General features: G+C 39.5%; 1 protein-coding gene across 4 annotated transcripts in view; it reads left to right on the top strand.

Moving 5' to 3' along the window:
• Window positions 1-13,895, top strand: part of LOC122058323 (DEAD-box ATP-dependent RNA helicase 50) — a 60,600-nt gene that overhangs the window by 33,897 nt on the left and 12,808 nt on the right. For 3 of the 4 annotated variants that reach the window (XM_042620952.1, XM_042620951.1, XM_042620953.1), the window contains 2 exons: window positions 4,353-4,484; window positions 4,582-4,754. The exons of the other annotated variant lie outside the window; for it this stretch is intronic. In XM_042620952.1, coding sequence (XP_042476886.1) covers window positions 4,353-4,484; window positions 4,582-4,754 — 305 coding nt within the window. The remainder of the gene's footprint in view (window positions 1-4,352; window positions 4,485-4,581; window positions 4,755-13,895) is intronic. 4 annotated transcript variants of the gene reach the window in all.

The following is a 13,895-nucleotide window of genomic DNA, read 5'->3' as shown; positions in this document are numbered from 1 at the left end:
ATAGCTTTTTGTGCTACAATAAACCAGATTTGGATGAAAAGAAATCATAGGAAATGGACCTTCAACTCTTGCCCTCTTGATAAGATTTGGGGTTCCATCTTCTTTGATGTCAAGGCTAAAATCTGTCGGGATACTTCCACTTGTAACCCCTCCCCTAGAAATTGTCATATTGTAAACTCCTAGGAGCTCTCCAGCTCCACCATCAGGAATAGTTCCTCCCTCTGAGATAGTTCTGTTTCCTTCTCCCTCCCCTTTCTAGGGGCTGTAATCTTTCTTTTTCGCTTGGTAATGAATTATTTATTCACCCAAAAAAAAACTTGCATTATTAATGAAGATCTAGCTATAGAAGATTACTTGGAGCTTCAAGGTAAATTCCTTTTTTCCTTAAATTCTATTTTTTTTTTTTGGGTGCAATATAGTTGTAAATTTAGTAGATTGAGGATCACAGTTCACGTGCTCAGAAAGGCTACGCTCGAGGTCCACACAGGTAGTTTAGACTTGAGGAGGCAGCTAGGATGGGGATGGGGATGGGGATGGGCATGGGCATGGATATATCGAGCTTTTCTGGCATAATGGAAGCCATGAATTTGGGGGAGAGTAGCAATTTGCGTGCGTGCACCTGAATTCATAGACTCAAGCCCTACTCTAGCACATCATGGTGATAGCGGCTTCGAGAGTGTCGGATTAGCATCACCTATTGGGTATGTACCGTATGGTGTATATGATGGTGGACTATATTTCGAGAGCACTGGTTCATATGGATATAATGGTGGGCATGGTGGATCTTCTACTTCATTTGGACATGGGGGTCGTTCAGGTGGTGGGTCATCTTTTGTCGACAACATCTGTGGATTTCTAGCCCAACCATGTGTGACACCTCCACATCCTTTTAGCTTGATTGAGCCATTCCCTAGGTTGGGATACCTTCCAGATGTTGATGATGAGTCTTATAAATAGGCAATGATGGACTTTCAAAACAATTGGGCCCAAAACATGCCATGAGCCTCATATTTTTTGCATTTTGAAGAGCGCCTACGACATCTATAGTGGCACGCACTTGTGGATTGGAGACACCTAGAAACTCTTCCTGGAATTGAGTGCTGAGAGTTGTATCCCTATCCTCTTACATTTTTTGCTTATTTTTCAAATAGAAAGTAGGTTTTGCTTGTTTTGATAGCTTATTTATATTTTCAATATGTAAGTTATATGTAGAGTTATTGTTTATAACAAATTAACAAGTTCAGTGTACAACATCATCTAATGTGCACTAGCAAACTAGGGTGAAAACCACAAGTACCATTTTTGGTTCTTTTTCTTTTTCTTTTTAAATAGTTCATGGATTAGCTGATTAGGTTTAAAATGTCAAAAATAGGCTGGACGCAAAAAATTAGACAGGAAAACACTATCTAAGGGTTGAAACCATCACATAGCCAAGAAAAAGTACCTAGATTCCCTGAAATTTCGCTGACCTGAGATTTAGAAGCTTGCGTGCAACCAAATGAAGCCAAAGCTATTTCCTATTTTTCCCTTAACTCTTGTATGTTATCTTAATTAAAAATAAATTTTATTCTTTTTTTTTAAGAAATAATAGTACCATAAATATAAAAAATTATAATATAATGAAACATGAATCATCATTTTCAATTCGAAGTACAACGACAATGCTTTCATCAATTTGAACGGATTCTCAAACCAAAACAGAAAATTTCCCCTTTGTCTCAGAATTTTCTGTACTTTTTAAAAATAATTTATAGGCAAAGTGTTTTCTGTCGAGGAGTGCGGCCCCTACATCTGCGCGAGACGCAATCAATGCCACCCTTTTGGTTCAATCAATGAGGGGAGTAGGGAGGTCATTTTATAGGGAGGAGGAAAGATTTTTTTTTTCAGAAATAATTAAAAATTAAAAATAAAACTAAAAAAAAAATCTGACTCTGTTGAGTAATAGTTCGGCTAAACCCCAAGGTAGTAGCCGAGTTGGCAAGGGACCTTCGCCTCAGGAAGCGTGTGGTTCTGAGTTTGACTGCTCTTACCTCCTTGGGGCCACTCACACGGGGGTGTTTTGTGCTCTTCAATGCTTTCTGTGAAAGTTGAATGGTTCTCATTCAACCTTGGTATGACACGGTCCATGTGGTTGTGTGGTCCTTATGGGCCCGCTGGACTAGTCAGGCCTAAGTGTTGGATACCCATCAAAGTAATAGTTTGGGCATGCAATGCTTAAAATATAAAAAATTGAATGACAACAAGAAATTATTGATCCTATTTTTTTTCCAAAAGTAGTTTTGGGGAAAAATGAGTTACCTCCACGATTCAATCTTTGCTCAGATCTTCTTGTTGGCTAGCAATCTTGCACAAATGTTGATGTTGAGCAGCAAAACTTTTTGTTCCAAGATTGTGTTTGGGAGAGATTCAGTCAAAAGAGGAAGAAGAATGGAGTTTTATTTTTATTTTTTTATTTTTTATTTTGTTGGGGGGGGGGGTGATGGTGGGGTGGATTTTGTTCAAAACCAGAAGAAACTAAGTCGAAATTTCAACCATTTTTTGTCGAAACCAGGCATTTAATCATGTGTCTTTGTGCTGTTTCAGCCAAAAACTGCAACATGAAATAATGGACTGTCAAAACAATGTATTCTTTCTGTTTGGCAAAGGATTTCATCTCGGGGTATTTCGAAACTGGGGGGAAAAAAAACCAAAAACTGAAGCCTTGTACCATGGTTTAGAATCTAGATAATGAAAGCTTGACTATGTGGAGAGGATGACGACTTCCGATGAAATGGCCAACCAAGCAGGCCTTCCAATTTTTTTCCTCATTTACAAGCAGGTCTATAGGGCAGAGGTCAACCTTAAGAGTTGTTGACAATGGAAGGGGACACAAATTGAAGGGGGGAGGCCTTCCCCAAGAGAGACAAGATGGTATGGCTGAAAAGGGAGCTCCAAGAGGAGCCACCTAGGGGAGGGGAGGGGTTTGCAGGAAGCGCAGAAAGGGCAGAAAGGGAGGGCAGAGGTGATGGGGGTGGGTGGGGAATGAGAAGGGGGCCCCCAACGGTGGCAGCAGCCCACCTGGGGGAGAGGCAATAATCCTCCACTTTCTCAGTTTTTAAGTTGACTTAAATGTGAGAGTTTTGATTCTTGAATCAAAGGTTTTTTCTCATCAAAATCCTTACAATCTTTGTCTGGCCTTGGATTTCTGTGCCCTCCCCTCCAATTCAAGAGACACCGTTCATCCCTCCCAAAGTTAAGGTTTTGTTTGGACAGATCACAAGACTAATAAAGCGAGGGGATTTTAACTACATGGATTCTCATGTTTGTCCCTTTTGCCAAAGGGGTGAGAATATCATGGCATTCATTGCAAGGTGGCTCAACAGATGTGCAACCTCTCCCCACCCCCACACCCACACCCCCCCCTCCCCCCCAAAAATATATATATATATATATACTTAGAGATGTACTTGGCCTTCTTTCTCATTGGGAATATTCACTCTCCCTTTATCTAGTAGTTTTGTACTTCCCTAGTTCACAATATAATTTCTGTTGGTTGTATTATACTAAAATCTATTTTAGTAATTGTAGCCAACCCCATTTAGATGGGATAAGGCTTCGTTGAGTTACCGAGTCTTGTTTAATGCATTTTTCACGATTATTTTGTGATGGCTGGTTTATATTACAGTTTCCAACAGGATGAGTCTGGATAACCTAGGAGCCTTACACTTGACAGCTTCTTTTGTAATAGAGAGAATTTCATAATTTTGCATCACCTTCTCTTCACCCCAACTCTGAACACTAAACCTCGCTGCCTCGAGGAAAAGGGAACACTTTGTTCTGCCCTTTCTTGTTAGGGAAAAGAGTTTCTAATAATAGTGCAACTACATGAATGGGAAAAGTCCATTACACAGTAAGATATAGCACTTAACAAGCAGCCATTTATAGGTTTTTTTTGTTCCTGATTGCCATCCCATAATATTCTTTAAAGAGGGTTTTGTTTAGTGCATTGATCTGGTTGAGACATTAGGAACATGATTATGCTTCTTGTAGTTCTACTGTCATCATGTAGCTTTACAGGTCCAGTACCTCTGAAATTTTGTGTCGGTTTTTCATGGAACTGATTTTTTCTTTCTTGGGGTTGGGGGTGGGGGTGGGGGCGGGGGGGGGGGTGGAGGGAGTGTTTGTTGGAATGTGTGTATATATCCAGCTCTGCTAAGAGCAATAGGACTATTGAGGGATGAGGCACATGGTAAATATTTCACTGATTTAACGGGGCACCTGCTTCTCTTCCTCCAACCCCATATGGGGATGGGGTGCATGTGTACATTTCAAACTGCTTATCTGATTTTGATGACTCCTGCTTACATGTACAGGTTATTGTAGATTGCAGTGGAGGTGATGGGATTGAGAGAAGTCCCGATACGGCATTCCTTAATAAGAAATCTGCTCTCTTGGAGCTTGTAGAGCAAAGTCCGGTTTCAAAAACTATTATTTTCTGTAACAAGGTTAATTTGAAGAAGCATTGAAAAGTTTTTCTTTGAACAATCTTATGAACATATGATTAGTTTATTTGCTTTGTTCTTATTCTACTCCTCCTTGCAGATTGAAACATGCAGAAAAGTTGAGAATGTATTAAAACGCTTTGATAGAAAAGGGCATAGTCTCCGAGTGTTGCCATTCCATGCGGCTTTGACACAAGAATTGCGTCTTGAAAATATGGAGGAATTTTTAAATTCCCAGTCCAACGATTCTCTGTTTTTGATTTGCACAGATAGGTACAATTTCAGAGTTACCTTGACCTTTGTGGTTCCATTTTATCTTTGCATCACTGTGTGTGCGTGTTGATGAGAAAGACTCACTTGAACCTCCCATATTTCAGAACATAATTTTCCAGAAAATTTTCAATACAGAACTTTTAGTCTGCACAGCACAAATGTTCCCTTTAGGAAGCTCATTACCATTGAGTTATAAATTAAACCTTTACTTTGATCATGGAAAAGTGAACTTGTTGGGAACATGCCCACACTCCTATATGTGTTTTGGTGTTAACAAGCAAACATGTATCCTTAACTTGATTTGATAAGTGTGATTAGCACAAGAAGAAATACACTTGGAAAGCTCAAGTCAAGAACTCAAGGAATAATTCATGGAGATACAACCTTGAAGCTTAAAGAGATGAAATTCTAAGTATGGAACGCCAAGACTCAAGATGAAGACTTCAAGACTAAAGATGAATACTTCAAGACTTCAAGACTCAAGATGAAGACCCTAGGATAGGCCAGTACACCTTGTATAATGTATACATTCTATATATGCACGCACCTCATGCATTGCATAACATCATGCTAGAATGACTTTAGGACATCCCTTAAGCATGCATGGAAGCCCTTAGGTGGTATGATACATACTCATCATATGTGTTCTAGCAATATTCTGTGAAAATCACAATGACCTGACTCAAGGGCATTTTGGGTAACCTTAAAGATGGTATCAAGATATGAACCCTTCATGGAAGTTGTAGGAAATCGAGTCACGATTCCAACGCAACTGATTTCAGGTCAATCTGAGGTCGGACCGAAAAATTATGGTCAAAACACTGACGACTGGTCAGTATGACAGCATTCTGTCAAAACAGAGTCTGTCACGTTGGCGGTCAACCGGAACTGTCCGAGACCATAGCCGGTCGATCGGAGGAAAGTCCCGGTCAACCAGTGAGTCGGTGACTGCCTGAAAGTGCTCCAACAACTATATTTTGCTATAACGGTCGGTCTGGTCGATCGGCTACCAATGGCGGTGGACCGGTGGACCCAGAATACGACCGTTAGAGCCTGATTTGTTACCTAAAATACTCTCACCTATAAATACCTAAGTTGCTCTTAATTAAATACTAATAAAGTCGGAGCATTAAGAGCAATATAGTGAGCATACAAGAGTTAAAAAGCTATTCTATCCTACTTGAGCTGTTCGGTCTTCTAAATCTCAGAAAACACTTAAGTCTCAATCCAATCTTCTACATTCTTTTGTGCAAGTCAAAGCTACAGAGAAGACTTCATAAAAAGGTGCATCATTCATTTCTCATTTTCATAATTTGCACCACACCAGAGGTATTCCTCTTATTCCACTACTCTCTATTTTACTATTTTTACAATTCTAGATTGTACTTAGGATTGTAAGGATTCTCTTATCCTAAAAAGAGTAAGGTGCCTCTCTATCTGCAAAGGAGATTGTAAATGCGCCTCTCTGCCTGTAAAGGGGAGTTGTAAGAATACTCTTATCTGTAAAAAGATTGTAAATGTTTTTTTTTCTACCTACCGTACTGAAAGGGAGAACTAGTGGAATACTTTACAAGAGGATTATTGTAGGGAGTGGACTAGACTTGGCTTGAGTCGAACCACTATAAATATGTGTTGTGTGATTGTGTTTGTCTTATCCATTCCGCATTGTTTTTAATTCACAATAACGCTCAGGGTTATTATTTCGAAAAAGATTAAACTTCCACTAGCATAACATATTCACCCCCCTCTAGGTTATTTCAATTGGTATCAGAGCGGGAGCTCAATTTATTTAAGACTAATTTGTCTTAAAAAGTGAGTCAAAGACCATGGCCACATCCCAATGACCACCAGAGGGCATGAACGCCGTGAGACCCCCTTACTTTAATGGAGAAAATTTCTCTTTCTGGAAGTGTAGATTTAAGAATTCATCTGTGGACATAATATTCTAGTATTGAGAGTCATAGAGAATGGACCATACACCATCACCAAAGTCGTGGATGGAAAGATAGTACTTAAGGAAGAAAAGGAATGGACAACAGAAGACAGTCCTCATTCAATACAATTTTGGGCTATCACATTTCTTCAGTGTGCCCTCAATGAGTAAGAATTCAACCGAGTCATAGCATGTGACACAATCAAAGAAATTTGAGACATGCTCCTAGTCACACATGAAAGTACGGAAGAGGTAAAGGAAAAAAAGGTAGATCAACTTGTCTCCGATTACGAATCATTTATTATGAAAGAAGATGAATCTATAACTTCCATGTTTATCTGTTTTACTGACATTGTTAATAGCCTTAAGAGTTTAGGCAAAACCTATACTAACGCAAAAAAAGTCAGAAAAATTCTAAAAGCCTTACCAACCGCTTGGAGGCCTAAGAAGACAGCCATTGAAGAAGCAAAAGATCTAACAAAGATATCCCTTAACTGCCTTTTGGGATCCTTGCAAACCCATGAAGTGGAGCTTTGACAAGCCAACCTCTGAAAATAAAAGAACTATAGCGCTAAAATCCTCTCAGACAATAGAAGAGGTAATTGACGACGATGAAGATGAAGAGTTCGACATGGAGAATGAAATATCACTCATCACGAGGAAGTTCAACAAATTCCTCAAGAAGAAAGGAAGAATGCAACACAAGAACAAATCCTATGGAGATAAACCCCATGGAGAAAAAGGTAAGTCTAAAATCAAAACTAAGGAAATTTTTTCTAAAGTTGTGTGTTTTGAGTGCAAAATGCAAGGTCATTTTAGAACTGACTGCCCACACAAACCAAAGAAGAAGGCTTATGCAGCCACATGGGACTCAAGTGATGGAGAAGAAAAGAGCGACTCCGAAGAAGTCACTAACCTAGCTTTAATGGCTATCGGAGATGAAGATCAAGAGGTATGTCAAACCCAACCTGATTCTCATAAATGACTCTAATGAAGAACTTCAAGAAGCCTTCGAGGCCCTATATGAAGAAAGTCTGAAATTAGAGTCAAATAAAAATAATCTTAAAAAAGTTGACATACTCAACAAAAGAGTGGAAGCACTAACTTCAAAGGTGAGTGAACTTGAGGAAGAAAACTCCAAGTTAAACTCCACCCTTTGTACCTTTACCCAAGGGCAAAGGAACCTTGACAACCTCCTTGGATCTCAAAGGAAAGGTCCTAATGAAAGAGAAGGACTGGGCTATAATGAACAAAATCCATCTAGGAGAAAAGAAAAACAAAATGAGAATCCAAGGAGTGACCAAGGTAATCAACCATCCACTTCTTATGTCAAATGTGGTTTTTGTAAAAAGACAGGGCATTCCATAAACCAATGTAATGCGAGGAAAAGACAGACCACAAACTCTCAATTGAGAGACCAAGAACTACAGTTAACCATGCTTATTATTACACACCCCAAAGAAGGCAATATAGGCCTGAAGAGGATCCTAGACCTATGCCTAGATATAGAAGATCCCAACCTCAAAGGGAATACTCTATTGAAAGGCCCCAAAGGTAATACCAAGATTATGGGAACTACCCTCGGAAGTCTTACAGACCTCACGGGAAATACCAAACCCAAGGATCCTATAGACCTCAAAGGTACTATACTCAAAGACCAAGTGGGTCATATGAACCTTAGAGGACCCAAAGAAACCCAAGGTCATCTCAAAGGCAGAACCAAAGTCCTAAAAAGTACAAAACCACTTGGGTTCCAATAGAAACATTCGACACTAACAATGACTTAACCATGAGATTAAGGGGACCAATGTACGATTGAACTACTGTTGTAGGTTTGCTTAAAGAATAAGGTGGAAGCCGAGTGGGTAATCGAGAGTGGATGCTCCAAACACAAGGCATCCAACAAGAACCTATTTTCAAGCTTACAGGACTACGACGGAGGATGGGTCTCCTTTGGAGATGACAGCAAAGGAAAAATTGCTGGAATTGGAAAGATAAAACTTGAAGGTATTTCAATTTCAAATGTCTATTTTGTGAAAAATTTGAACTATAATCTTCTGAATGTAAGTCAATTATGTGGTATTTGATACAAAGTAGAATTTGATGTTTCTCACTGTTATATCAAAGATGCAAATAATGATCTAATTCTAAAAGGATCTAGGAAGAACAATATTTATCTTTGCATGCTTGAAGAAACAAGACCCTTGAATGTATGTTTGGTTTCTAACCATAGTGAATCCTCATTATGGCATAGAAGACTTGGACATGTGAATGTCAAGTTAATCCAAACCATTGCATCGAAGGATCTTGTTAGGAATCTTCCTAAGATCAAGTATGAGAAAAATAATTTTTGTAATGCTTGTCAAAAGGGCAAACAAACCAAAGTTTTCCATAAGTCGAAGAACATTGTTTCTTCTTCAAGACCATTGGAACTCTTTCATTTAGACTTGTTTGGACCTATTAATGTATTTACTATAAATGGTAAACCTTATACTTTTGTAATTGTAGATGATTACTCTAGATACACATGGTCTGCCTTTCTAAGAAATAAAAATGACGCCTTCGATGAGTTTGTAATTTTGTGTAAGAGATTACTAAATCAGAAAGGATATACAGTAACCTCTGTGAGGAGTGACCATGGAGGAGAATTTGACAATATAAGTCAGTTTGACTTATATTGCAATAAGTATGGAATCGACCATAACTTCTCCGCTCCTAGAACACCTCAATCAAATGGGGTTGTTGAAAGGAAAAACAAGTCACTACAAGAGATGGCTAGGACAATGCTCAATGAGTATTCTTTGCCTAAATATTTCTGGGCTGAAGCTGTGAATACAACTTGCTATATGCTTAATCGTATAATTCTCAGACCTTTGCTTTCCAAGACCCCATGTGAACTGTATTTTGGTAAACTACCAAAGATAGACTACTTTAGAGTATTTGGTTGTAAGTGTTTCATCCTAAACACTAAAAACCAACTTGGAAAATTTGATGCAAAATCTGATGAAGGAATATTCTTAGGATATTCTCTCAACAGGAGAGCATATAGAGTTTTCAATAAAAAGTCATTAATGGTTGAAGAATCCATGAATGTTAGATTTGATGAATCATTGCCTAATGACTTGAATAAATCTCCTGTTGTTGATGATGATACTATGTTTGATGAGATAAAGAACAAAGTACATGATGTTTCTCTTGATGATTCTAAGGTCAAAACAAATGATTTTACTATCGAAAAAGTAGAAACACTACCTAAGGAAGTTATCCCCCATAGGAATCATCCCTTAGAAAACATTATAGGGGATCTAGATGGAGAAATCCAAACTAGATCTAAAACCCGAGAGGTATGCAACCACACTGCATTTATCTCAAGGATTGAACCCAAGAACATAGAAGAAACACTTTAAGATAGTGATTGGATTGTTGCTATACAAGAAGAACTTCACCAGTTTGAAAAAAGTAAGGTATGGGAACTTGTCCCAAAACCTGACCACCACACCATCATTGGTGCCAAGTGGGTTTTTCGCAATAAACTGGATGAAGATGGAAACATAGTAAGAAACAAAGCTAGTTTAGTAGCCAAAGGGTATAATCAGCAAGAGGGAATAGACTATGATGAAACCTATGCACCTGTAGCAAGATTAGAATCTGTTAGAATGCTACTCGCTTTTGCATGCCATAAGAACTTTAAACTATACCAAATGGATGTAAAAAGTGCCTTCTTGAATGGTTACATTCAAGAGGAGGTGTACGTAGCTCAACCTCCTAGTTTTGAAAATACAAAGTTTCCAAACCATGTTTTCAGACTTGAGAAAGCCCTCTATGGACTCAAACAAGCTCTTAGAGCTTGGTATGAAAGATTGAGTACCTTCTTAATTGAAAGTGGCTTTTCAAAGGGAAGGATTGACACTACCCTATTCGTGAAGAATAAGAATGAAGACATACTCATTATTCAGATTTATTTAGATGATATCATCTTCGGCTCAACCAATGAGAAAATGTGTACTAAATTTAGTAAGAAGATGGCACTGCATATCTACCCCATCTCAAGCAGTGGTGATTAGGGCTTTAATCAGGTTAGTAGACTCTCTCCCTACTCTCGGCGATACCCCCTCTTCCGATTTGCCCCCTTTTGCCTCTCTCCCTACTGTAGTATATCTCGATCTTTCGCCTCCCCAAATCTCTCTGCTCTATCCCCCCTGGTGTCTCTCTGCTAGCCCCGATTATTCTTCGACTCTTTACTTTCTCCCTTCCTCTCCTGATACCCTCCTTGACCTATATCCCTCTCCCGACTTTCACTATACTCTTATGATCTCTCCTCACACAATCTCTCTCCTGATTCTCTCACTACATCTTATCTGGATTTCTTTTCCCCATCGATTTCCCTCCCCACAACTGTTGATCTGCTCTACCTCAGCCCCATTTATCTCTCCACTCCCTCTCCCCTTTCCTTGATTCTCTCCTTGTTGCACCCGATACACCTACGCCTCAGTTATCTCTCTACCTCCTCTCCCTTTCCCCTGAATCTCTCCTTGTTACCTCAGATATATCCCCTCCCACCTAAGCTACCGGCTGGCCCCAGGCACTACGCCAATCACTAAAATCACAAACCTTCTACCAAAAAAAAAACGGGAGTACCCCATCCACCAAAGAGGCAACAGTTTAAAAAAAAAAAAAAATTAATAAACAAATTTTGAACTTGCCAGAAACTCTACTCTCTCCTCTTTTTCTTGACCTTTCGCCATCCCTCTAAGTTCCCTGTTTGCCGTCTCTCCCCCAGTCTGCTCTTTGCTCGCCCTCTCGCCTATGTTTCTTGACCCTTGATTCGCTAATTGTTCCATCCACCCGAGTATTACCATGCTCTCACCCAACCCATAATACCAGCACTACTTTCTAACCTACACATACTCTTTCCACCCACATCGACACCCCAATCCTCATAGCTACCGCCTGCCACTAACGCACATACTTGATACAATCTATGCAAAATTGATTCGGCCCTCTCCAGCTAGTCGTGGTCGGGGTCCTACAGGTTGTATGTAAAATAAATAAATAAATAAAATCTGCCCCCGCATCACCGCCACTGTCGCACAACCCTGGTACGAACTACACCAAGCTCCCCCGGTTATCTTGGTAGTGAGTTGACTTGCATCATGCCCCATACTCTGAAGAGCATCCTTGACTACGTGGAGCTTCCCGATTTCAGACATTCCCCATATTCTCCCCTTTATTTTCATAGCCATTGTGTGCTGATCTATTTACTTTTGGCTTACGCTCTAGTTTAACTTGCTATAACCTTTCATATATCTGTTTGTTTGTGCATCTATTTGTATCACTTTATATATGTTATGTTGTACTAGCTTCTTATTTGAGTTACTTGTCTGGAGGTTTTGAGATATTTAGTCCTTTGTGATACACCTGCTTACTTGATCATCTATATTTATGTCTATGTACTACTTTTCCATCTCTGTGTCTTGCTTTGCTTGATTATGCACCTTTTTCTATGTGTTGAGAGTGTCTTTTAATGCATTAGGTATCCTTTCCCTTGTACTCTTTTGTATCTACTATGTATCTATTTGTTGGGAAAAAAAACCCGATCCATTTCCCACCACCTGTGTGCAAATCAATGTAGATACAAATGCAACCAAATGTGCAGAGAACTAATAATGCAGACAAATTGATCAAGCCACACCACAATAGGAGACATCAATTTTTAACTTGGATAACCTTTCCATGAGAAAGGTAAAAACTATGGGACCTAGTCTAGATCAAACTTCCACTATGTAATAATGGGATTACAATATTCCTCTCTTGGTACACTAGCGCCTACCAATGAGCATCAGGAGAAATACCTTACTCTTAGATAACAATATATCTCACCAAATAACAAGGTGAAATCACAAGAACAATAACTCTCACTCAATTGGTAATGGCAAATGCAAGAAGAATTGTTGCCTTCCTGCTTCCCTAGACATGGAGAACACTGACACGCCACTACACCATGATCCGTGTACAAGAAATTGGGTTACTCGCTGATAGATCTCTCGCGGAAGTCTCGGCTTCAGTCTCACGGTTTGGAAATGAAAAACACAGTAAATAGAGAATATGAGAGGTATTCAGTCTCTGCCGCCTCTATTCCTTTTTATAAGGGAAATGAGAGAGAGGGAGAGAGATATGAGAGCTGATTCACAATACTTTGCGCTTCGTTCAAATGTTTCACAACTGAGGTTCCTTCTCTGTACTTCAGGTTCACAAGCTTTCTGATTAGAAAAGCTTTGTTGCCAGTATTCTTCCTCTATGAACATGGTGCTTGATGATGAGTTACAAGCCTTGTTACTTCTCAGTTCGTTACCTGACAGTTGGGAGACATTGGTGGTGTCTCTTAGCAATTCTGCACCAGATGGGGTGCTCTTAGTGAGTCAAGTAACTGGAAGTCTATTGAATGAAGAGATAAGAAGGAAATCCTTGGACTCGTCTTCACCTCAACAAGAAGCATTAGTCACATGAGACTGGGGGAGAAGTCAAAACAACTCAAGAAAGGAAATTGCATGTCACTATTGCAAAAAGGAAGGGCATATGAAAAAGGAGTGCAAAAAACTTAAAATAGATTCAAAGAAAGAAAAAGAGGAGGAGAAGACAGAAGATGGTACCACCATTGTCGTCTACTCAAATAGCGATATTATTTAGATCCTGTCACACATCCTAAGGGGTGTTCATACTGGTGGCCTTATTAATTTTGTTCCAGATCCTCTTCCCATGACACATAATGATGGGGGAGGTGTACAACAAGATGATGGGATGTAGGTGGTGATGATGGCGATGATGATACCCCCATTTACCAGAGTTCCACTACATCAGTATATGAAGCTAAACTGGAATGCTTGGAAGAAGCAAAGCCAATGAGAATGCTTGGAAGAAGCAAAGCCGATGAGAATTGAAACCATGCAAGAGGAGTAACTACATGATGAAGATTATAAGTTGTTTGCAAAAAGCAAAGAAACCACATTATAGGATTAGCAAGATGCGGTGGGCACCCCTACAAATGTGAGAAGTCTGTTATGATTGAAAGCCTGTGTTATAGGGGCACACAGATGTTAACATGGAATATTTGAGTGATCCTTCCTCCTGAGTCAGAGGGGGAGTTTGTTAGGGAACCTCACGTGGAGGGGGACCCACACTTGTTGGGCGGTGAAACATAACTGTATATA

This window comes from Macadamia integrifolia, chromosome 12 (genome assembly GCF_013358625.1).
Source record: "Macadamia integrifolia cultivar HAES 741 chromosome 12, SCU_Mint_v3, whole genome shotgun sequence".
NCBI lineage: Eukaryota > Viridiplantae > Streptophyta > Magnoliopsida > Proteales > Proteaceae > Macadamia > Macadamia integrifolia.
The sequence above is the reverse complement of the archived record's forward strand: the minus strand, read 5'-3'. Positions and strand labels throughout refer to the sequence as shown.